Source organism: Onychomys torridus, chromosome 2 (genome assembly GCF_903995425.1).
Source record: "Onychomys torridus chromosome 2, mOncTor1.1, whole genome shotgun sequence".
Lineage (NCBI taxonomy): Eukaryota > Metazoa > Chordata > Mammalia > Rodentia > Cricetidae > Onychomys > Onychomys torridus.
In genome coordinates this window covers 78,676,706-78,701,255 of record NC_050444.1, presented here as the reverse complement: position 1 = coordinate 78,701,255, position 24,550 = coordinate 78,676,706, and the positions used below count along the sequence as shown (strand labels likewise).

At 38.7% G+C, this 24,550-nt stretch overlaps 1 protein-coding gene across 3 annotated transcripts in view; it reads right to left on the bottom strand.

Annotated features, from left to right (window-relative positions):
- The window catches only part of Musk (muscle associated receptor tyrosine kinase), an 88,965-nt gene that overhangs the window by 38,041 nt on the left and 26,374 nt on the right, over positions 1–24,550 (bottom strand). For 2 of the 3 annotated variants that reach the window (XM_036179976.1, XM_036179978.1), the window contains exon 6: positions 3,824–3,948. In XM_036179976.1, coding sequence (XP_036035869.1) covers positions 3,824–3,948 — 125 coding nt within the window. Of the gene's footprint in view, positions 1–3,823; positions 3,949–10,065; positions 10,096–24,550 lie in introns of all 3 variants that reach the window. The other variant, XM_036179975.1, reaches the window with a different exon arrangement.

The following is a 24,550-nucleotide window of genomic DNA, read 5'->3' as shown; positions in this document are numbered from 1 at the left end:
CCATCTTGAGATAATCTACCTACAGTCATAGATAGTTGGGTAATAACATAACTTCACCTGAACACTCCAAAGTTCACATACTCGAAACCAAAATCATGTCCCTTTAAAAAATCTGGGTGAAATACGGTTACCTATAAGAATATTTAAAAACACAATCTTCAAAATATATGTACTAGCTATGTTTTTTACAAAATTCTTTTAACAAAACTATGTCAACTTTTATAAATTTTTAGGAATCATGTACTGGACAAAGCAAGAAAGATAGTTTTCCTAAATTTTTAGTTAAATGTTTATATAACAGTTCTTATCAGAATAACTTTCAATAAATATGGTTCTAGAATATACAAAGAATATAGTAAGCTCCCAGGCATGGTGGCACATGCCATTAATCCTAGCACTTGGGCAACAAAAGCAGGCAGATCTCGGTGAGCTCTAGGACAGCCTGGTCTACATAGTGAATTCCAGGACAGCTGGGGCTACACAGAGGAAACCCCATCTCAAAAAATAAAGTAAAAAAGAAATCAGTTTTAAAAAAAATTAGTAAACTATTCTCTATCCCCATCAAATTACTGTATTCAATATTGTAAAAGAAAATAAACAAATCTGTCATGCCCAAGTTTATCTGACTACAAGTTTCCATGAAAAAAAATAACATTTCCATGAGAAGAAAAGAAGATGTATCTTCATCAAGTTGAGAAACATTGCTTGGCTTTCTTCTACTCTCTGGCTGTCCAATGTTTCAGTTTGCATGGGAGATGGGGACAGTCTCATCTTCTGTAATGTTGTAGGCTTATTGCCATGTTGGGAGGTTAACGTGACTAGCCATTATGCGTCACATGAGCACTTCGTGTGTAACATCCTTAGTTAATATTCTGATGTTTCCTTACTCTCCTGAGGGGTTCTAAATCTAGTCAGGCTGACTCCAACTATTATCCATCACAGAGAAGAATCTGTTGACTGGGAGTCTGAGTAGAAAGAATGTAGAGGAGAGAGAAGCTATCCTTAAAGGTGTAGCAGGGTAAGTGTCTCAGAGTCTTAGAGATTTGCATTGTACCCTCTGCACTTCAGGCCCTGCACCAAAGAAAAATGCGCAAGCTTGCCAGGCGATTCCATAAGGCTGGCTTAACGTTGACCTTGGAACATGATCTTGATAGCTTGCTGAAAGAACAGGCTGCTCCCAGTTTAGAAAATAGATACAATAATCCAGAACAGAAAATAGAGCAAGATGAAACAGCACAATGAAACAAAGAGTGAGGCCATAGGGAGTGAAGGGATAGTACCACACAAGGGTGCTATCACTATGAAAATGCCATGCTCTCCAGTAATTGATACAGTTGATAAAGAGGAAATATATTGATTCAATTGCATCTACACCAAAGCAATGAAAATATGTTTCTTTACCTCATAATCACAATCTCAAAACTGTACTACTTAGATTTGTCTTTTTTGTCAAATTGACACAAGCTAGAGTCATCGGGGAGGAGTGAACCTCAACTGAAGAGTTACTTCTATTATATTGGCATATAGGCAAGTCTGTGGAGGACATTGTTTTGATTAATAGTTGATATGGAAGGGACCAGCCTACTGTGGGTATTAACATCCCTAAGCAGGTAGTCCAGGAGTGTATAAAAAAACAGACTGAGCAAGCCATGGAGAGTAAGCAAGTAAGCAACATTCCTTCATGACTTCTGCTTCAGTTCCTGCCTCCAGGTTTCTGCTTGAGTTCCTGCCTTCCTGTCATGACTTTCTTCCTCAAGTTGCTTTTGGTCACAGCATTTTTATCACAGCAACAGAAAGCAAACTAAGATAAAACAAGAAGTATATTCACAGCAAACACAGAGACAACAGGCAATGTTTAAAATATATGACAATAATAGTCCTGATTAATTTCCCTTTATAGATACCATAAACTAGCTATTATGTATGAACCTTCATAATGAAAGGAAATTTAAATTCTAGAAAAAAGTTTAACAGGTAAAAAATTTAGGGTATTATACTTCCCCTGAGACACTTCCCAACTTCAGAAAGTTCACATTTTCTTTTGGTTGTCTTTAAGGTGCGAGAAAAGAAATTAAAATGTAGCAATCATAAAATATAGAGAATAATTAGATACAATAAAGAAAGGTCTCAAAGTGCTAGGTATCAGGACCGTGTCAGTGTGAGCTGTAAGTGAAATAGTCCATCTGAAGTATTACATTCATGCAATAATCACCAAGTGTATCCAAGGAGCTTTGAAACTAAAGTGGTCCAAGATTAGAGGTAGTCCTTAGATCCTGACAGAATGGAGCAAGAATTATTTCTAGAGGAAAGTGCCACCCTCTAGCCCTCAAATTCGACATCTTCTTTCTAATACAATGAATAGTGGTTAATCAAAGATAACTAGATGCACAAGGGAGCGGGGCACAATGGAGAAAACTTGTCGTCAATAGACAATAGAAGCAGCCTTGCAACTGAGCCCCATGTCAGACAAAGGGAAGCAGAAGTTGCTTCAGGAACCTCTGCGGGCCTTTCTGACTCACAGTGGTCACTGTAACCCTTATTTATACATTCACTCATCTGTACTCACACTAACCTCTTCGATGCTCCTCCAACAGACCATGTCTACATCCTCATTTCAGAGACTTCGTCTAGTAATCTTCCAGCATGTATCCACATAGCCTCCCCTGTCATCATACCCAGACCTCTGCCCAGTTGTCTTTGTCTCCATTAGACTCAACCACTCTACCCAAACTGGAATCTTTCTTCTAAGGTCCGACTTTGTGTCTTATTCCCGGCTTTATGTTTATTATTTTTTGTCATCATTGACACAATCCACACACAGTATACATTCTCTCTCTGATTTTATTCTCTGTCCTTTCCCACCAGAATGGAAGCTCTTTGACAACAGGGATGGTCTCCCATTTTGCTTGCTGTTGTTTCCATGGGGCCTAGACTAGTACTTGATATTCAGATGCTCAACATGGGTTTGTAAAATGAATGAGTATGTACGTAAATGATCATGTATGTAAAGTGCTTAGAAGGGGGCCTGGCTCAAATTAATCATGTAATCACATTAGCTATTATTATAACTATTGAAAATACAGAAAAACATATTGAACTGGTATAGATGGGTTATAATTCTGGATTACTTTCCATTAAAGTAATCTCCACCAGTGAACTGGTCTTTTCCTGGTACATTTTATGAAAATTATTTCAGTCATGGGAAGGACTTGCAAGCATTTCTCTCTTATACAAAAAAAGAAGAAAAGAAAAGAAAAAAAGAAAAGGAAGAATTCCGCTTTTTACACAATACAGGGAAAAACACAAACTCCCAGGGTTTAATGCCAGAGGTTTCTAGAACCGAAAATAGCTTCAAATACTAGTACAAGTTTATAGATATAGATAGAATTGTAACATTATGTCATAGTTAATTTTCTATTGCTGTGATAAAAATACTATGACACAGGTAGTTTATGAAAGATAGCATTTAACTTGGGACTTATAGTTTCAGAGAGGTAGAGTCCATGATTGTGGAGCAAAAGTGTGATAGGAATAGCTGAACTTACATCTTGATTAAGTTGGAAGCAGAGAGAGAGAGAGAGAGTGACAGAGCAAATAGCCTTTTGAAATCCCCAAACCAGCCCCCAGTGACACACTTTCTCAAAAAGCCATATCTCCTAATCCTTCTCAAACAGTTCCTCCAGGAAGGGATCAAATAGTCAAGCAGGTGAGGCTGTGGGAGCTATTCTCACTGAAATCACCATACACTGTAAATACATGCTATGTCTGGAAATTCATCACCAGTGAGTCTTCCCCCAAATAATCCCAAGCACAAGGCACTCACAGCATTTCCGTTTTCAATCCATCTGATGGTGGGGACAGGAATGCCTATTGCTGTGCAGCGTAGGGTTACAAAGGAACCAAAGGTGACATTGTGGGACTCAGGAGCACGCAGGATTCTTGCAAAAACTGTTAGGAAGACAAAGGGCATGAGAGATTGTTCCTCGTGAAATGGCTAAGCAAGTCAGGACTTTCAAAACTGCAGTCACATGATATGCCCCTGAGTGTGATCAACCCTTCAGTGTTGCTGCGCTTGGCCTGCAGGCTCTTTGGTCTATGATCTTGCTTTTCTCACCACCCTAGGCCACCCTGAGCTTATTTCCAACATAGAAGTGTATATTTGTTATTTCTCAGTCTAGAACATTCATGCTCATGTCTTCATGTGATGGGTTCCTTATATGTATAACTCGGGTCTCATTTTAAAGGATATTTCCTTAGACCATAGTCATCCAACACATAGTACATCTTTGCAATTCTATTGTATGATCTTTACACACTCACTGCTATCTGATCTTCCCTTAGTTGGTTCTTATTTATCTGTTCTTCAGTTCCCACATTAGACTGTCTTAGCCTGTTTTGTTCACTACTGGATTAAGTGCCCAGAAGCATTCAGAATCAAAATGAACACAGGACACTATTTTAGTGAATTAAAGAAATGATTGATGTTTTTTACCCTCAACTCTATCATAGCATAGTTGGGAGACTAAATCCAAATATATCACACATTTCACAGAGTCGGATGATATACTGGAGAAAAGGAAAGAGATATTTTAGATAAATGTGAGGAGGAGAATTAGTCATTTGCATTCCTTAAGGTTACAATCTTCACCAATTTTTAAAAAAAATAAGTTCTTCAGATTTAGCAGTTTTATTTTGAATTAAAGAGATAGATGGAAACTCAGAATGAATTGCAGAGCACAGTTTACAAGATTGACTAGATTTCTGCTCTTCTTTATAAACCAAATCCCCATTAATTTTATTTATTTATTTATTTATTTAATTTATCAGAGTAAGAACAGGGATGGTAATAAGCTTGGACTCAGGTCTTCTAATGTCAAATCCAATGTTCTTTTAAACTATTATGAAATCTTTTTGTTTTCGTATTATATTGTCAACATATTTTATGCTCTCTTCTGTTGTTTTCTAGGGCATGAGCCCAGAGCATGACAGGAATTCTAAACCCCAATTAGCACAGCACTTTGAAACTTCGTTCTTCTAGTTTACCAAAATCCATGGAGTTTGTGTGGACAAGGCAGGAAATACACAGAACAGTCATAGCAAGGCTAGAGCTTGGCACGAGTATTCCTGACTTTTGATAAACTCTTTATAAGGTTACATAATTCAAAGGTATAAAAATATGACCTTTCTTGACAACTGGGTCTTCAGTGCAAAATTGAATTAACTTGGCTTCCTATCTTTTGATATTGAAGACTCTAAGGCATGAATTATTTATAAAATAATTTGGGCTGATTGCAAAATCTCTGATGGTCTATTTTAAATATGTAAATGTTGTATGCAAAAGCCAGGAGGAGAATGGAAGAATGTCATCTTCAAAAAAAAACAGTGGTTAAGAAAAAAGTTTCAAAAATGTGTTGAATGTTTAGCAGGCAGTTGAACCTGCCTCTTAAAACCAAAACTGAGGGCTAGAGATATAGTTCAATTAGTAGAGTGATTGCCTAGGCTATACAAAGCCCTGGGTTCAGTCCTCAGCACTATAAAAACCAAATGCTGTAATAGCACATGTCTGTAATCCTGGTACTGGGGAGGTGAAGGCAGGAGGATATGGAGGCAGGAGGAAAGCAATGTGTTACAGACTGAGGGAGGTTTAAGGACAATATCCCCCAAGTGCTCTTTTTGGATTCTTGTTTGCCCCACTTAATCTGAGAGGCATCCTAGCAGCGGGTATCTACATACTCTTCTTGTTCTCTGGTAATAGTAATGGAGACCTAGGCCAGGCCACACATCTGATCCTGCTTGTCACATGTGGCTGGGACAGTGCATGCAGGGATTGACTGGCACTGCAGTTTTTAAATTGAGTCACTGTAATCAGTACCACATGGGGCCTCTGAGCACTGACAACAGTGAGATGCTTGAGACTGGGAGTTGGATCAATTTGCTCTCATTCATATTAGAAAGTGCTGTAATGACTTGACTGCACCCTTGGATTTGAAATGACGGCCTTTTGGATGGAGATTAGGACAATAAAAAAAAAATGGAGAAACAGGAAATCTAGATTCTTTCTTCTGTTTTGATTTATAGAAGCAAATGTTTTAATTGGGGAACTTCGAATTCTTCTTGGAAATTTAATAACCAGGGTGGGAGTCTTGTGTTCTGATTCACAGCTTTTCTTTTTCTTTTGGCTGCTAAAGCATTATGCCAATTGTCATTTAGGCTCATTGCAAAAATCTTGATGATCCATATTGCACAACACAGCTAGGCATAAAGTGAGACAGTGAATAGACCAGCCAGCTATTCTTGCACAGTTCATCATGATTTTGAATTTAATTGATTCCCTATATGGCTTCATCCCAACTTCCTATGGGCTCCATTTGGGTACATGTGATGGGTACTATTGGCCACATAGGTAGCTCCATGAATGTAAAACTGCTAATAAAGTTGTTTTCTTTCTCCAGAGTGGGCTTTGTCATTCAGTGCAGTGAGCTGATTGAAACGTGACTGGAGGTTACAGTGAAGCAGCTCCATCCCACACTCCTGGGCTCTCTCCATGAGGTAAGACTCAGCCCTCCCTTTGCAGTATTGACAGACAACTTCAACCCTTCCCTTCCCTTTTCCTCTACTCCCAAAGGAGGGTCATGTCTTTTGGTTTGCACTGAGATGTCTTGTTACCATACTGTCCTTCATGCCCCCTCACTCTGTGTTTCATCATAATACTTAGCACCACTGACACCTGTGGGTCCCTTTATTTGTGTTTTGATTGCCCCTCTCCATGTGATGGAGACATAGCAATGTCTGGCTTTGTTTTGTTCATTATTGCAGGCTGACTCACATATATGTTGGTCTGTGTCTATCTCCAGATGTGCACTGGGACAGGGTATGTAATCAATAAATATGTATTAAATGAGTGAGTGAGTAGATGAGTGAGTGAATGAGTAGGTGAGTGAGTGAGTGAGTTGACTTTTCTGGTGAGATCAGGCAAATGAAGTTATCTATAATATGTGCATCTCAGCCCAGCTGGACCACCATTCTCTTGGGTATCCAACCTAAATGAAGGGAGAGAGCTTGGTATGTGGTTGAAGTTTTACCAGATCAGGACTTCTTTACCCAAACATTAAGATGTGAAATCTGAAAGGTTGGGAGGTAAGAATGAAAACCAGAAGTTAGGTGAGTCTCCTTGTTAGTTGGGCCAGAAAGCTCTGTTTTTGAATTCAGCTTTTTCAGCAATGAAGCTCATATGTTTTTACCTTTCTATATTGGTTTCCAGTTCTAAATATGAAAGGTGAAGATGGGCTGATAGAAATTCCAACCATTTAACAGCCGTTGACAACAATCCTAGCAGCTGCAATCAACAATAAAAGTCAGACTAACTTTATCCCCTGCGATAATGAACTTGGATATAGTTTGATAGCAAATCCCATTGCCTTAGTGGGTAGCCATAAGCTGAAATGCATTCTAGGTCATCAGTCCAAAGCACAATGTGGTCTATTTCTTAGCCAATAAAACGCATGTCAAATGTCTTCATTTTGTAATTTATTTTTTGTGTCAGAAAATATGTTTTGTTATATAAACAAATAAACTGCTGAACAGAAGTTTGAAATCATTTAATGTTTTGGGGGAAACTTTGTAAGTATTCTGACATTATACCACTCCTCTTGCTATTGATAATCTTATTTATCACTGTCCAACTCACTATTCTCTCTTTCTTATTCACGTCCCTGTGGGCAAGTATGTTATTATTCACCAACTCCATGTAAAACAGGCATAGACAATATTTAACCCCTGATTTTCTCTTAGGGAACTATTCACATGCTTTGGGCTTATTATCTCTTGGGCAAATTTGCAGACTTATCTGAAGGTTGGAAACCCAACATCAAAACTGTGCTTAAGAGGCTAGTGATTTCCACATTGTTTATAACAAACACAGCTATAGTCCTTCTGGCCTCACCCTGAACACCTGCCACCTCCGTTTTTCAAATTACTTTCAGATCCATAGTCAGCCCTATGGTTGTCCTTTTTAAAGGGTGGTATGTATTCTAGAGATAAGATCATTATACGGTCTGAAATTGTTCTTGTAAAACCATGGAAAACCCAGGGAACAGGAGACCTAGACCAAGTCCAGAAATAACAGATGCCCTAGTGGCTAGAGTGTAGCCCTTTCTTGAGTAGAGAGCAGCTCAAAAGGATTTCTCAAGTTTGGACTGTTTTTATTTCTGAGTGTTATTTCAAAAGATACAGTGAGAGCTCATGAATTTTATTTTCTCTTACTCTTTCCCTTCTGTATTATTTCCTACCCTCCCTTGAAGATGCTTTTTGTTTGTTTGTTTTGTTTTGCTTTAAGGTTTCAATCAACCCATGGCTAGCAGGAGTAAAGGGAAGAGGGAGACCACTGAAAACTGACCCAGAGTACCAGGTGGAATGCTTTTACTTGATTTGTGTTGTAAACAACCTAGTTTCTAGAAAAAGGAAAACATTTCAAATATGGATTAAGCACCTCTTATGGTTTAAATCTAAATGTCCTCCACGTGTTCACACGATCAAACCTTTTATCTGCCACTGCTAATACTGCTTTGGAAGGTTTGGGATTCTTCTTCTTTTGAAGATGTATTTTATTATTTTAATTATGTGTACATGTATGGGTATGTGTATAAGATGTGCACCTATGGGTGCAGGGGCCTGAGGAGTCCAGAAAAGAATGTCAGATCCCCTGGTGCTGGAGCTAGAGGCAGTTGTGAACCTCCAATATGAATGAAAGTTGGGTCCTCTGTAAAAGCAATACATGCTCTTAACCACTGAGCTGTCTCTCGGGCCCAGGGTCTGGATTCTTAAGGACATGTAGGTTAGCTAGCAGAACTAGGTCACTGGGGGCAGACCTTGAAGACTGGATGCATTTTGTGGTGCTCGTTCAAGCTCTCTGCTTCCTGATCCACCGTGATGTGAAGGGCTGTCATCTCACACTCTTGCAGCTACAGATGGAGTACAGCAGCCGTGATGTCTTCCCTGCAGAGATGGTTAGCATTCTCTGGAACTCTAGGCAAATGAACCCTCTCCTGCTTAAGGCTGCTTTGGTGAGTTATCTTGTCATGGCAATGAAATGAATAGCTAATACAGTGTCCCTCATTTGGAATTTTAAAACCCAAAACTTTTGGAGTGCCAACCTGACTCTCAACAAGTTTCTGTTTTTGAAGCATGCTAGATCGAATTTAGATCTTCAGATTTAGGATGCCCAGCTGCTCAAGTCTGAGCAAACAGTCCAGAATCTAAAAAACTCTGAAACCTGAAACACTTCTGATATCAAGCATTTGAGGCAAAGGATACTTAATCGATTACATTTGTGTCTGTAAAATGAGGAGACGTTGTTTTAAATAACAGCAGCCTAAGATAGATCCCTAGAACCAAACTGTGTGACCTGAGGCTGTGTGGGTTGTATGAGAGTCTGGGTGAGAAGGATACCAAGCATGGGCTCCCTGGGAGACAGGCACTTTTCATGATGGGAGCTGCTGTACACAAGCAGTTTCCCAGACAAGTTTCATTTCCAGATGCTTTTTCTTCCTGAATATAGTTCATGAACTGTACATTTCCATGTTGATGAAAACAAAACCACTTTATTTTTATTGACTTAGAGAATGCATTAAACTCCTTATCAAATTGAAATGTTGGTAACCAAACACCTATGTCAGCACCTTGAAGTTTTAACAGGTCTCCAAAATTTTAACACATCCACCCCCACCCCCCACCCCCAAATAAACTTCTGCTCTGACCTGTATGGGTTCATTCTCTTGCCCATTCTTTTCACTTGATTTCATGTTACAATTTCAGAATTTGGAGTGCATGATTTCAGCACGTCTCTGGAGTTATTGTTCTCCTAAGAGATGGGATTGGTCAATAACCCCAGTCTATGGGGAAGCAGCCCTTCTTCATGTGCACTGTTTAAGGCTATGGCTTCTTGTTCCCACAGGGCAGCTGTCAATTCTTGACAAAATCATAGCACTTTAGGTCAGGAAAATAAGCAACTGAAATATACTGTGCATGTAAAAAGAGGCAGCAAGGCAGAAATAAGGGGGGAAATACCTTTAGTGTCCTGCTCAGGTTCACTGTCTTCTGTTAATAAACGGAACGGGACAAAACGGACACACACAACACAAACAAAACAATGCATCATGAGAAAGGAGAGCTTAGACGTCAACTGTGCACCATTCATTAGAATCAATTTGTTTCTTATTTCAATAAGAAACAAATGCCATGAAGGGAAAGTGCTGACCTTTTTTTGCAAGCAAACCTATCCCATGGCATAAGATTCCAAATTACTACTTGTAGTCAGGCAGTATTAAACAGAAAATAAACTACAGCATACCCGAAGACGTAGCTCATGCATTTTTGTTTTAATGTGGACAAGGACAATTCCTCCTTTCTTTCAAGTCAACAGAGTCCCTACTATTCCAGTGAATTCTGTTCCTCTGCTAGCTTGGCTTCTCGTCTTACCAGGCCCTGCTGTGAAGTCAGTGGTGTGGACTGTGGGATCTCAGCTATCATTTCTATGGCAATAGACTCGTGTTGTGGTAAACAGGGGATTAGGGGGTTTCTGCAGAACCAAAGCTTACCACCAACAAAGATCTGCAGCTCCCATTTAACCCCCAGAGGTAGCTCAGAGAACAGAGAGAACAAAGCATTCTGGGAACAAATTAGCCAAGATTGCTCTGGGAGAAAGTAAAACAGAAGAAGAAGAAAAAAGAAGAAGAAGAAAAAAAACCCAAAACTCTGAATTGGTTAGAAATAATTGAGAATTTGTGTGCTTTTAGAAACTCTAGCCAAGGGTAAATAGAAAATAAATTAGTTGTTCTAAAATGTTTACTATGACCAAAACACATGCAAACACCCACACAGAACCCTAATTTCCCTTCCCAAAGGCTCATTTGTTCAAATCTATTTAGACCTTTTTAAGAATTAACTAAAGATAAGCCAGTTGTAATATGTGTGTATATGGAAAAGTAGTAATGCTCTGACGGGAATAGCCTGGTTCTTCATGGATGGTGGATATTTCCATACACGGCATACACCATTCACTGAGCTCTTCCCTGTATTTTTTTTCTTTTGCAAGAAAACTTATGACTGGACATCACTGATGTGCCTGGGCCTATTTTACATATAAAAAACAAAACAAAAAGACTCAGAGATCTACCTCCAAGAGAGAACCAGGAATGCGACACCTGCCTTCAGGTTCAGACATGGCATCCTCTGCTTTAACTTGGTGTCATAAAAGCATCTCCATTCCATACTACACACCCAATCCCCTTAAAGTGAAATGTGTGTAAAATCTCCTATTAGATTTGAGTCTGTCTGAACTCTCCTGCCTTCACCAAGGAAGTCAGTGGCATTTAGTTTTATTTTCTTGCTTTAAGAATCCAGACTAGAGGCTACTTACAATTTATAAATTGATGTTAATTACATTAGAGGATGAACCTTGAATCTAGATGGAGAATTGGAGTTTCTACGGCATTCCTAACAGTGCTAGGTAAAGCACAGAAGAAGCGTTTGTTTCTTCTGTTCTGGACACTTGGAAACTGTAGAGTCTCTGTTTTGCTTTTGTTGCATTTTTATTATTTGTTTTGTTTTGGGACAAGGTCTCACTGTGTATCCTAGGCTGTGCCTGAACCCTGTCTTCCCATCCTGAATGCTAGCACTTTAGGTATGTCACATCACACCTAGGGAGAGCCTCTGAGTGCATGACAGACATTACCAGAAGAGCTAAACAGAGGTTCATCTTTGGGACACATTATGTCTGACAAATTGTGAGAGGATGCCCCTGCCACACACACTGCAGCTAAACAAAACCAGACAGAGAGATGTAACTGTCTGAGACTTGCTGTTTTCCAAAGAGCAAGCTTACGGGATTAGCCTGGGAGTTTTGCTTTCATAGTCTACTATAAAAACTCCTTTCTATGCATAGATGCGAATCTCCACAAATGGCTTACATGCTTTGGCATTAACACACACATATAAATACATGCATACATAACTGAGGTTATCTCAGAGATGATTATAGAAGACTAATCTATGAGAACCTATTGAAGCTTGTATGCACTCTCTGAGTCAGCTTAGTGGCCATTACAAGGTCAAATTGCAGTCCTAATTTCTCCATATGACCCAGATGTCTGTAGTGTTTCCTTGTGACTTCTGAGCTTGTTTTCTGCCAATTTTGAAAATCCCGCCTCAAGGTCTTCATTCTGATTTAACTGTTAAATTCTCATCTAATTGCTTTATATGTTATGCTCTGTTTTATCTTCCAAATAGATTTTTAATCTTCTGGGGAAGGCATAATGTTAGAACCAGGACAACAACAAACTCATGTTCCTTGAAGTACAGAACTATTTAAAGTAAATAAAATACTACCGTTTTTTAAAAGTTCTTCATCATTTGTTTAAGGGGTGACTTGCCTTGTGCTTCCTTAGACTAGTTCAGGAGGGCAGTTAGGATGGACAACCAGTGCCTGCCTTGACTGACATGGTCTATTCACTTGACTTCAACAACTAAGTTCAGTATCAGTTGACTATTTTCTTCAGTATGTTCATTCATAGAGAACTCAAGATCATTTCAACAACCTATTTTGACCAACTCTTTTTAAAAAAAAGAGGAGAGGAATATACTATAAATGCTTATAATTACTACCCATTTCCCACTTCTACCTACTGGGCAAAAATTGAAAAAATTTCCAGTGAATTTTTCATGTTTTTAGATGTAATAGCCATAGCTCCTCAATCTGATTGTTAATTTTTTGAGCTTCCTTAGTTCCTCTTATCTTTAGTTACTTGGAATTCACTAATATACATGATGAGTCTAGTAACTCTAAGGAAAAAACAATTCTACACGCTTTATGTCTGTGGATATAAATCTGCATGTTTTCCTTTGTAGTTATATGACATGGTCAGCCAACCGATGCCACTGAAGATCGCAAATATCCTCCTCTCAATTTCATTCTTTTTCTTATTAAGGTCTATCTCCCCAAATTCATCGATGCATGTGCATTTGTAAGATTCTTCATCAGTTCATGGAATGAGGAGAAAATTGGAAGGGTTATCAAACGTTATGCAAGAAGAAGAAAAGTGAAGATCCCCTGAGAAACGACGAGAGGGACAAATGGTAAAATCACACAAGGCCGTGTGGACCCTGTAGAGTGAATGCAGAACCAGAGGAAAGCAGACTGAAATGTGCGCATAGCCGGAAGTCTTCTGGCCACAAGAGCGAGAGGAGGCAAGAAGATAACAGGAATTCGACCAGTAAAGTTGAGGTCTCAGAGAGCTGAACACACACATTCTCTCTTTCTGGTTGGATGGCACTGAGACCTCCTGTTTCTGGGAAGAAATTATCACCAAAAAAAAAAAAAAAAAAAAAAAAAGTACGAAAAGAAGGCAGAGAGCACTTGAAGGAGAAGCCAGTTGTGGCCTGGCCAGCTCTGTTAGAAAGTGTTAGGTATTTTAGAGAAGTTTGAGCAATAGCAAAGTCCTGAAATTGTGAAGGGAAAGAGTCTGACATGCGTGTGAGATGCTACTTTGAATGTGAGCATTTCAGTTTCCAATTCTCCTAGTCCTTTTCTTAGCTCAGTGACTGCAAGGGATGCAGCACACAGCAACGGAACAGAAGTCAAAGAGGGCTCTTGGTCTAGGCTGCCTGCTTACAAGTCCATGCTGTGCAATAGACTCATAGTGGGTGTTTCTACTACAAAAGATGCTAGCGTGTGTGTGTGTGTGTGTGTGTGTGTGTGTGTGTGTGTGTGTGTACTTTCGTTACCTGTTCATAAGCCTACTAAAGTACCCTATTTTCTAGATGGGTAAAACACATGCCTTTAACTAGCACTTCCTTTTACTCTTTTCAAACAATAATACACACCCCCACTTCTTACTCAGGCTATGAAATAGAATTTCTGTGAGAATGGAATTGCATCTCAGCTCTTTCAATAGGGTCAACTGTATATAATGATACATAAACATTGCATGGAGATTATATTCAAGGCAGTGCTGGGTTCACAATGCAAAATCATCTCATTAGAACAAATACATAGTAGTAGTAGAGAGGATGTCAACACTAAACCAGTATCTCAGCCAACAAGAAAATAGGCAGAACACAGTAGATGGGCATGAACTGTTGAGTCTTGAGTCTCTCAATAGCAATTGAGGTCTGATTTAGATGATAGATAGATAGATAGATAGATAGATAGATAGATAGATAGATAGATAGAAAGTAGTGTCCACCTAAGGTTGGGAGTAGCTCATTGCTTGAAAACAAAGGTAAGGATGGGATGCCCCTCCTTTTGAAAGGAAGGGGGAACACCCACAGTATTGCAGAATTTGGGTGCCTGTGGGACTTACGGGTTGGACTCCAGAACATTCCAGACTGGGGCCCTAAATTCTACTTATAACATCTTTATTAGGAAGAAGTTACTGGGAAACTTTCTGAGGGCAACCTTCAAAATTATTGGAAAAAAGATATCTTAAAGGAAGACTAATTAGGAGTGATGATCCATAATTTCATAGGACATTGGAAATAAAAATGCTAAGAAATCCAATTTAGGTAATAAGTCACTCTGGAAGAAGATAAAGCATTATGAAGATAGTACAAACCTCAGTGAATAAGCCATAGCATTAAAAACAATGGGTAGTGATGAGAGGAAAGGCCAAGTTCATGCACAGATTCGTAATACTGAAGAAAGCAATGCAAATGCTAGAAATCAAAGCAGAAGAAACATTTTCAAAAGAAGAAATAGAACAGCTAAAATTCATGTACCTATGACACATGTAATAAATTTGGACTTGGACAAGCCGATTGAAGAATCACCGAGAAAGAAATTGACACTTAAGAAATCGTGAAGCCCTCAGCCCTTACAGATGGGGAGGGGAAACCATGAAAGACCTGGGAAGCTGGTGGAAGAGCTTTGGGGGTCTCCTGACATCACAAGAGCGTGAAAGTCTTAGAAGAGGGCACGGGCAGAGAGGCAGCGTGTGAAGAGGTGATGTTGTAACTGTCTCAACTTGTAACAACATCTGGATCTCTAGAAGCAGTAAACATCTGGATCGCTAGAAATACTAAAGTTGTGGTCGTTAAAATCAGAAACTCATCATCACTTGTGAGGCTTTTAGAACAGCATTATAGGCAGCACAAGCTGCATGGTGGAGTCAAATGGTTTTGCCTAGGTCTCAGAGCCCTTTCTTTTCAGAAATACTTGAAAACGTCTTAGTCATTCCAACCAGAAGTAGAATTATAAGTCACTTAGGAAATGAGTGTGCAGGAAGATTAATAAAAATAAGCTGACATTTGTGTTTTTAACTGTGTCCTCCCTAAGAAAAAGAAAGTTGTCTGGTTTCCCTCCTTCAAGAGCACGCTGAATTTAATGACTCATTTCTAACAGATAGAAGGTGGCACAAGCGACCGCATGGCTTCTCCGTCAGGACTGTTAAAAAGAAAAAAGAAAATCCATCCTGTTCTTCAGTGGATCTCAGAAAAACACTAAGTAAAGCTGTAAGTTGTGGTAAGGACACTCAAGCTGCCCTGTACATAGACCTACAAGAAAAGGAACTGAGGATTGTCACCAGCCAGAATCAACTAGAACTAATCTGTGGGCGTGTCAAGTTGGACCTGGCTCCTCCAACTTATCAAGCTTTCAAAACAGTGAACTAGTCAACATTTCAACTGTAAATATGACCCAGAGTATCCCAGCAAAATCACCCCATGATTCCTGACACATGGCAACGATGGTGTCTGTTGTCTTTAGCCATGGAATATTTTCTTTTTGGTTTTTTGAGACAGAGTTTCTCTGTATAGTTTTGGTGCCTGTCCTGGATCTTGCTCTATAGACCAGGCTGGCCTTGAACTCACAGAGATCTGCCTGGCTCTGCCTCCTGAGTGCTGGGATTAAAGGCATGAGCCACTACTGCCTGGCTAGCCGTCGAGTTTTCATGTGAATTATTACACATTAATAGATAACTGGCACAGGCCCTATGACAAGCTTGGATAAAAGCATTGATTGTCAAAGATCAAAAGAAAAATGCAAAGCTCCAGTCTTACCAACAACAAACAAGAATGACCAAGAATTTTCCATCATTTATTTTGAGAAGTCATGAGATAACATTGAGAGAAAATATCTGCCAACTGATGTTTCAAAGCTCATGTAAAGCATGAGGGTAAAACAAGAATGATTCCATGTAAAAGAAGATGTAGAGAAATGGCTCAGAGGTTAAGAGCGCTAGCTTCCCTTGCAGAGGACAGGGGTTCAATTCCCAGCACCCACATGAAAGCTCACAACAGTAACTCCATTTCCAGGAGATCTGATGCCCTCTCTAGCCTCTTCAGGTACCAGGCAAGCATGTGGTACATAGACAGACATGCAGGCAAAACACCTATATACATAAAATACATTTTAAAAAATCTTAAATAAAAGAAGACATAGTCTAGTACCCATATATTACCATGGAAGGAACTAATGAAGAATGTATTTAAGAAATGAGAAATTGAATACATAAAGAAAAAAGAAACAGGAGAAAGAAATAGTGGGTATAGAACCTGGTGTCTCATCTTAGCAGGAATGTTAACTGCGATATCCTGTGACTTCCAACTGTTAGAACAAAAGCACCATCTCTGTGTTAAAAATGTCAGAATCATCATCAAAGAAGAAATGATGACTCTAATGTCAGAATCAGCAAGCTGTGCGGGATGGAAAAAAGAGGGGAAAATACATTCAGCAGGGAGAAGGGTTGGGGTAAAAAGGAAGCAGGTAAAAGAAACAGCAAAATCAACACATGGTAAAGGTAAGTAGAATCCTGAGGCTGAGACAAAAAGATTGCAAGTTCAAGGCTAGCCTGAGCTACTTAGAAAGGCCCTGTAAATTAATTAATTGGTTAATTACTTAACTCTAGCAAATATTAGAAATAAGTTTTCAAATAAAGTATAGATGACTAAACTTATCTACTAAAAACAACCAATTTTCTTGGACTGGATTTTTTTTTACAAATCAAGCTGTCTTCTGCTTACATCATAACAAGTTTAGAAATGAAGTAAAGATGACAAAGCAATGAGAAAACCTCAAATTAAAATGTATCAACAAAATTAATATCAAATATAACAGAATTTATGATAAAAAAAATCGTAGAGAAAAAGAGCAACATTACCCAAAGGTTAAAACCACAACTTATCAAGGGGATTTAGAACAATAATGTACATGCATTCAATAAAATAATTTCAAAATATGTAAGGCGAAAACTGGTAAATTTAAGAGAGGTCATTATCAAATGAAGCTGCTAACAGGAGCATGTTGAGAGTTAATCATTCAATGTGAGGGCTAATGGACCTATTTTAGAGGACAAGGCCAAGCTTTAAAAAGGAAAGTCACAATTTTTAAAAAATGTAAATTAAGGAGAAAAAGAAAACTATGTCTTCTACTCTGGCCCAAGTGTAATTTACTTTTGTGCCACAGTATAAATTTATAGACCATAAAACTAAAATAGAACAATTATGAATGCTACAAAGCAGCTTCTCAAAATAGTAGGTTGTAAGTTCCCCTGGTTTCTATGTGCACCTTCCAAACAGAGCTCCTGACCATTCTGTTACACAGAGACTTCACGTGGTCATTGTATTAAAGACAGAGATTACAGAAAATTCCTAAAGTGTTTGTCAAGGAGAAATAAAAATTATCCCACTCATATAAAACACTGGGGCTTTATTTGCCTTTTAAAAAGATCCTCTCTTCCGAAGATCGTCTGTCTGCTCTGTATTGTTCCTTTAGATGTTAGTAGCTTTCCTTGCTGTTAGTGCCTTAGAGAATCCTGACTCTGGTACCACAGCTTTACCTAATTCCAGGGATTTTGCTAAGGACAATCTCAGAAACTGGAAAACCGTACTCATGACTAAAATAATCTCCTTGTGTTTATATATGATACCCTGGAACCACCCCAGTGTTGGATCTGAAAATTTTAATTTTAATGTTACTGCTTGCTGGTTTTTTGATCTTGTTCTTGCTTGACTTCTGCAACTTTCAGTTTTTTCATCCAGAAGAAAAAAAATGGAGTGATTAAGTTCCAACTCAGAATTGTGGAGATTAAAAAATCATGAAAAGATGGGAGATACTTCTGGGCAAATGGGGGAAGCTTGAGGGAGGGAATGGGGTACTCATATAACCAAGAAACATTGAGCACATGTATAAATTTTCCAAAAATATTTTCAAAGATATAAAATATGGATAGGAACTTAATGGGAGGAAGGGGGACTGTGTGGAAGTGAGAGGGGATGAGAGATTGCTGGACTGAGTGAGGTGACCAAAATATATTATAAACACAACAAATTTTTAAGAGAACAAATTATTAATTTAATAATAAATTATTAGTAAAATAATAAATTTTTAAAATTAAAAAGGCAGGATTTTATGAACCAGTCAATAATAATAATAATAATAATAATAATAATAATAATAATAATAATAAAAATAAAATATAGACCACTGATTGAGGATACAGCTACAAAGCACCAGAGGCAAAGTTTGAAGTGAGATTTCTATCTGTCTGTCTGTCTATCTGTCTGTCTGCCTATCTATCTATCTATCTATCTATCTATCTATCTATTATCATCTATCTATCTGTCACCAATCATCTGTACATCTGTCTATCTATCTATCTATCTATCTATATCTATCTATCTATCATTTATTTATCATCTATCAATTGTCTATCATCTATCTGACTATCTATCTATCTATCTATCTATCTATCTATCTATCATCTATCTATCTTTCTAGGATACCCTTCTGACACATGAAGGCTGTTCTGTCCCTTCAACAGACTTCACAAGAGGTTTTATTTAATGTTTAACGTAGCCCTGCCTTAGCTCACTGTTTCTTGGATATTGATCATATTATGTATGACTTTTTTTTGTAGCTTTTAAAAGCATGTTCTCAACTTCATTGCTAAACTAAACTATCTAAGAGAGGAACTAGTCTGTGGAAAGGCAAATTCATTCTAGAGATAGTGATGCTAAATCATGGATGTGAATCTCTGTAGGGTATTTGAATCTTTTCTAAGAATCATTGAATAGGAGATGCCTCTTAGTAGACAATGCTATCAACAGCCCAAGGGGACATTTTATAGTTTTCATTTATTTATTTTTCATTAATTGAACAAAGGAAGGTTGAAGAAGAATTGTGCTGTGGCTCCACAGAACTCTGTTTCTCTACAGATCACACTTTTGTTTTCAATTATTAACAGAAAATCTGGAAATAATAACAAACAAAAAAAACCTTGGATTCTATTTTTGACCCTTCGAAGCAAAGAAAGAGGACCCCGGTATTACTCTGTCTCTTTTGAAGCAGGGCAGAGCAGGCATGAGGCAGTCTCCACTGGAGCTCCATCCCTGGAGGAAGTGGACCGAAAACCCCATCCTCACCATGACTCTGCACTGTGCCCTCAAAGGAAGAGCTACCACCTCGTAAAACCAAGACTCTGTTGTAGCTGGCATCAAAGACATGTCCATGGCCCTTTAGGATCATAGCATTTTTCTAGCTCATAAATAGGATTGGTGACTAACAAGCATGAGAAAGAAATAGTTACCAAGTTGATCAGAGCAGGGCCTAGTGAACTCACTTGTTGGATGCTTAGGTTTATCTGTAGATAGTACAATGATAAAAAAGAATTTTCCTTTTATTAAGTTGGTCCTGAAAATACCTCACTTTAACCATTGGCTAATAAAGACTTGGGCTTCAGTTCCAAAGTACTTTTTCAAAGAAAAATCACCGTCAACTTTGGTGAGAAGAGATGCTGAACTAGTTAATTACAGGAGGAGAAATCCTTTGAAGGCTACCATTCTAAAACTCCTGTAGCCGAAATAATTTTCCACTCACAAAAGCTTTGCAAATTTAGAAAGTTCTACGTGTCATCCACCCAGCTTCTCCTAATCTTATACAGCCATGGCAGGCATAAATAAAAATTTAGGTCATCCATCAAGTTTTCTTCTTGACTGAAGCTCAGAAAATCAATTATTTTCTTTAGTTTTCAACTAGAACTTTTAGCTAAATAAAATAAGATCCTACCAGCCTTAACCACCTTAGTCTGAAATAGCACCATAGTATTCTAGTTTACTAAATGGCTTGGGCTGGTAATATCTGTGACTTTTTAGGTGGGATTCTGAGTGTCTAATAAGGCCATCTGCCTCCAACCTGTAGATTTTCACACTCACACCATCATTTAAAAAATACATTCAATACATAATGGAATCAAAAAGGACCTCAGTGAGAGCCTGATTCTTGTGGCACCCCTAATAGATGCCCCAAACTTTCCCATCTTACTACTCTCTGAGTATGGGTCAGAGTCAGGCTCTCTGTGTGCAAGAGAGATCTACATTCCCTGCCCCTATTCATCTTCTTTTCCTCTCTCACTGAGCTGTGAGCCACATGACAAATGGCTCTTCATCGTCAAAGGGTCCCACCTTTCTGAAGCTCTGAAGTCCCCATGACTTTTCACTCCTTTTGGAAATGTTCAAGACATGAACGCATTTGGTATAGGTTGGACCTTGAATATCTCCCAGTGGCCTATGTGCTATGAGGTTCTCTGTTAGGAAGTGGTGAAACTTTTAGGAGGTGGAACTTGATGGGAAGAATTTAGGCCACTGGAACCACCCTTGAAGAAGATATGGAACCCAGTCTTTGCTTTCAGGCTACTCTTAAACGAACACAAGTCTCCTTCCTTACACACTCCCTACATGATGTATTGTGCTGCCCTAGACTCAAGGCCACCACAAGGCTAAGTGGCCATTGACAAAAATCCTCTGGATGGCTAGTCAAAACAAGTCTTTCCTCCTTTTAAGTTGGTTGTCTTGGGCATTTTGTCACAGTAACAGAAAGCTGACTGATAAACATCTTAATTTTTTCATATCTTTCTAAGCTATTTCATTACATTAAACATAGTAAGCACTAAACAATGTAATAATTTTAAATTATGACATTTATGTCTTATTACTTGTGGGTAAGCTATCTGCTTAGACTTTTAAGATGCACGAGGATTAGTGACATTCCAAGTAGACATCTTCAAGTCACTGTTACTCAAAATGTAGCTCATGGATCACCTTCAGATGGCCAAGCAAGCCAGAAGAGGTGTGCTGGCTTTCCTGGAGCTGGAGTTATAGGTGGTTATTAGCCACCTCATGTGGGTCCTGGGACCAGACTCCAGTATTCTCTAAGAACAGCAGTGAGTACTCTCAGGCACTGAATCCTCTTTACAGCTAGCTCTTCCATACAGGCATTGAGATGGGTACAATCCAGCCATGAAATAAAAAAAAAATTAGTATTTCTGATCCATTCAGCTTACTGGACACAACTAAGTTGCAAACCCTATTCTGAGATACATCCCAGAACAGGAGGCAGGGGTGCTGGAAACAGTGCAAGACGATGAGGCATATGAGACATTACTGGACAGAGCTTAGACATGCTATTTTGTCCATTTCCCTCAGTTGCTAAGGTTTTAAATCAGTTTTTTACTTGAGGTTTACTTAGGAACACTGTGATAGAAAAACCAATATCCCTAACAAGACTTTGGGGGCAAATATCTGTTTTTATAAAGAATGAAAACCGATGCAAGCCTGGAAAACACCAGTTGTTCTTGGATTGGTGTTATATATATTTTTCTTTTTTTCCAGAGAAGTTGTCCCCACATAGCTTCTTTCTGGTGTGCTACTAAAACATGTTCCTCTTTCATACACCTCCTTCCATAAGCTTTCCAACACCACTCATCACAGTGGGGCCAAAGCAAAGCTATAATCTCTAACAAGCAGCAGGCATGCAGGTGCAAGGCAATGCTGATTGAAGGTGGATTTATGTTCTTTGGAACCCAGATGAGCAGTTGGGAATGTTGACATTCTGTTTATGAAATATGAGAAACGTAGCCAGAAGCTTGCTCTGGATAGAAGTCATCAAGCTTTATAACAATGCTTGCAGCAGACAAGGATTCTGAGCACAGCTCGTATTTATGAGAAACTTCCACGGACACTGCTCTTCGTGCTCTCAGTATCCTCGTCCCTTCCTCTCTTTCTTTACATATGAAGAATAGATTTTCAAAGGTCAAATAAGTTATTCAATCTTCTGTAACTAGTAAGAAGAACCAGGATTAACACCCAGGTCCAGCCAATTAGTATGCAACCCCTCCAGAGACCTGATCCATGCTACTTCTGTGTACAAAAAGGAGTCACAAATGGATGGTGGAAGGTGGTCTAGAAAACCAGGACCACCACATCCTATTGCTAACCTTGGTGTCAAATTTCATTATCTGCAAATTAACTTATTTGAGTATTTCTTATGCCCCCCATTCCAGATGTAAAGTAATGATTACAATTCTGATCAACTCAAACTTAATAAAAAATGACCTCTGTTTTAAATAAAAATTTCTATTTTGCCATTGATGAATTGCATTGTTTCTGCCTCAAAGATGAAACTGATACATGAAATAAAGGACTGTTACCATCTTCATGAATGTTAACATCATTGTTTGGGGTTGCAAAAAATGTTTAATTAACCCTATTTAAGTGGCAAGTGGAGGACCCAGGTTTTGAACTCAGGAAGTTTATCCTAAGCTCTGGAGCCCATCCAGTTTCCATGACAATCTGGAGCATATGCTGTTAGCCAGAACAGTATGATCCCTCCAAGAATCATACGTTACACAGACTCTCATTCATGGAGGCAGATATACTAATTCAAATCTCAAAACTATACATTTGATAGCTGAGGAAAATAACTAAAGGTAAAATTACTTGAACTCCTGCTTATCATAGAATTTAAAAAGCTTTCCATGGTCTCTTAGCATCCAAATACATGAATTTTTAATTTGAATTTAAGCCCCCTCAAAAACAGAGTAACTTTTTTCTATCACTTAGCATCTGGAACATTGATCGGTCATGTTTGTTGAGTATATTATTTTATTAAAGTTTCCTATTGTGTATATGTGTATTTCTGTGTATTAAAATGAGACCTATCATTTTAATACACAGAAAGTGAAAATCAAAACTTCCTCCAACTAGAGACCACCAATTTCTGTTCAAACTTACTTTTCATTTCAAATAATTAATAAATAATAAACATTGCACAAACCATTTACTTGTTTTCAAGCCTATTTTCTTTAGAGTAGATTAAAAGGGCCTACCCATCCCTCTGACTTCCATGGTTATTTGTTCAGTACTATAAATATTAATGTACCTTCTACTCCTTGGAGTCTTTAGTGACAAGCCTACAAAGGCAGGACCATTGTCACATTCTTCCCCTAGGGTCTTACAGAACTCTAGGAAACCACACAGAATATCCAAATCAGCAGGCCATACTCTTCTTGGAACATGCACCTATCAAATCATGCAGATTTAGTTTTGCCAAAGATACCCCCTAGGGATATCAGAGGTGTATATGCCTTTTTCTTTTGTTTGATTGTAAATGCAGGATCTACTCATGACAGCAAAGCAAACCTTGTTAGTGGCATCAAACAAGTAGACCTGATGCCGAGAACAGGACCACTGCACATCTATTAAAACTGCAGTCACTGAGACACAGCACACATGGGGTTAAATACCTCTCTCTGTGGCATTTGTCATATTAAGAGCTGTAGCATAAACAAAGGAAAAAGCAAGTCAAATGTGGTATAAACATTACACAATTGCTTCCACTCTTATAAATGCAACAGGGGAATCTGATCTCCAACAGAGGAGGCAGGCAGAAGTCTAAGATTATGAAAACAGTGCTATTATTATATGTATGTTTATTAATATAAACTTCAGAAGTATGATAGATGATCAAGAGATTGTTGGGTTGGTAGCTAAGTGGATCAATGACATAGATAGATGATGGATGGATGATGGATAGATGGGTGGGTGGAAGATAGGTTAATAGGTAGATAGAAAGATAGGTAGGTGGTGGTAGGTGGGTGGGTAGATGGATATATAGGTGGGTCAATAAGTTGTAGATAGATAGATAGATAGATAGATAGATAGATAGATAGATAGATAGATAAATGGGTAGGTGGATAGGTGGGTTGATAGATAGATAGGTAGACAGACAGGCAGATAGACAGACAGACGTCTAGTTGTTTATTTAGTTTAAGAGAATCTACTTGGTTGTTTGAAAAAAAATCTTGAGAACACAAGTTTCTAAATAGACTTGGCAAGCTGCAAAGGTATGCAAGTAAAGCCTTCCAGACTGCAGGAAAAGTGTTGATAGCCCTTGGTGCCCAGGCTAGGAACAGAGACTCATGTCCTGGAGCCACTTAAAATTTCCACACTGCTAGCTCTCCCTCCCTGCTGCCAACATTCCTGTTCATGTGGAGATAAGATGCTGCTTTCCAAAGCCTCGTGGAAACAGAAGCTAAATGTTAGAGAAGCATACAGCAGCCCTCTACATAGAAGGACTCTGTACACGTTCTTGTCTGCTCCCAGCCCCCTCTGGCTCTCATGCACCCCTTTGTGTAGAGATCAAGCCACTTCACACAATGAGAGCTCCAGGAGTTCTCAGGCAGCTCCAGCTTCCTTTCTGTCCACCCTTTGTTTCTCCATAGCT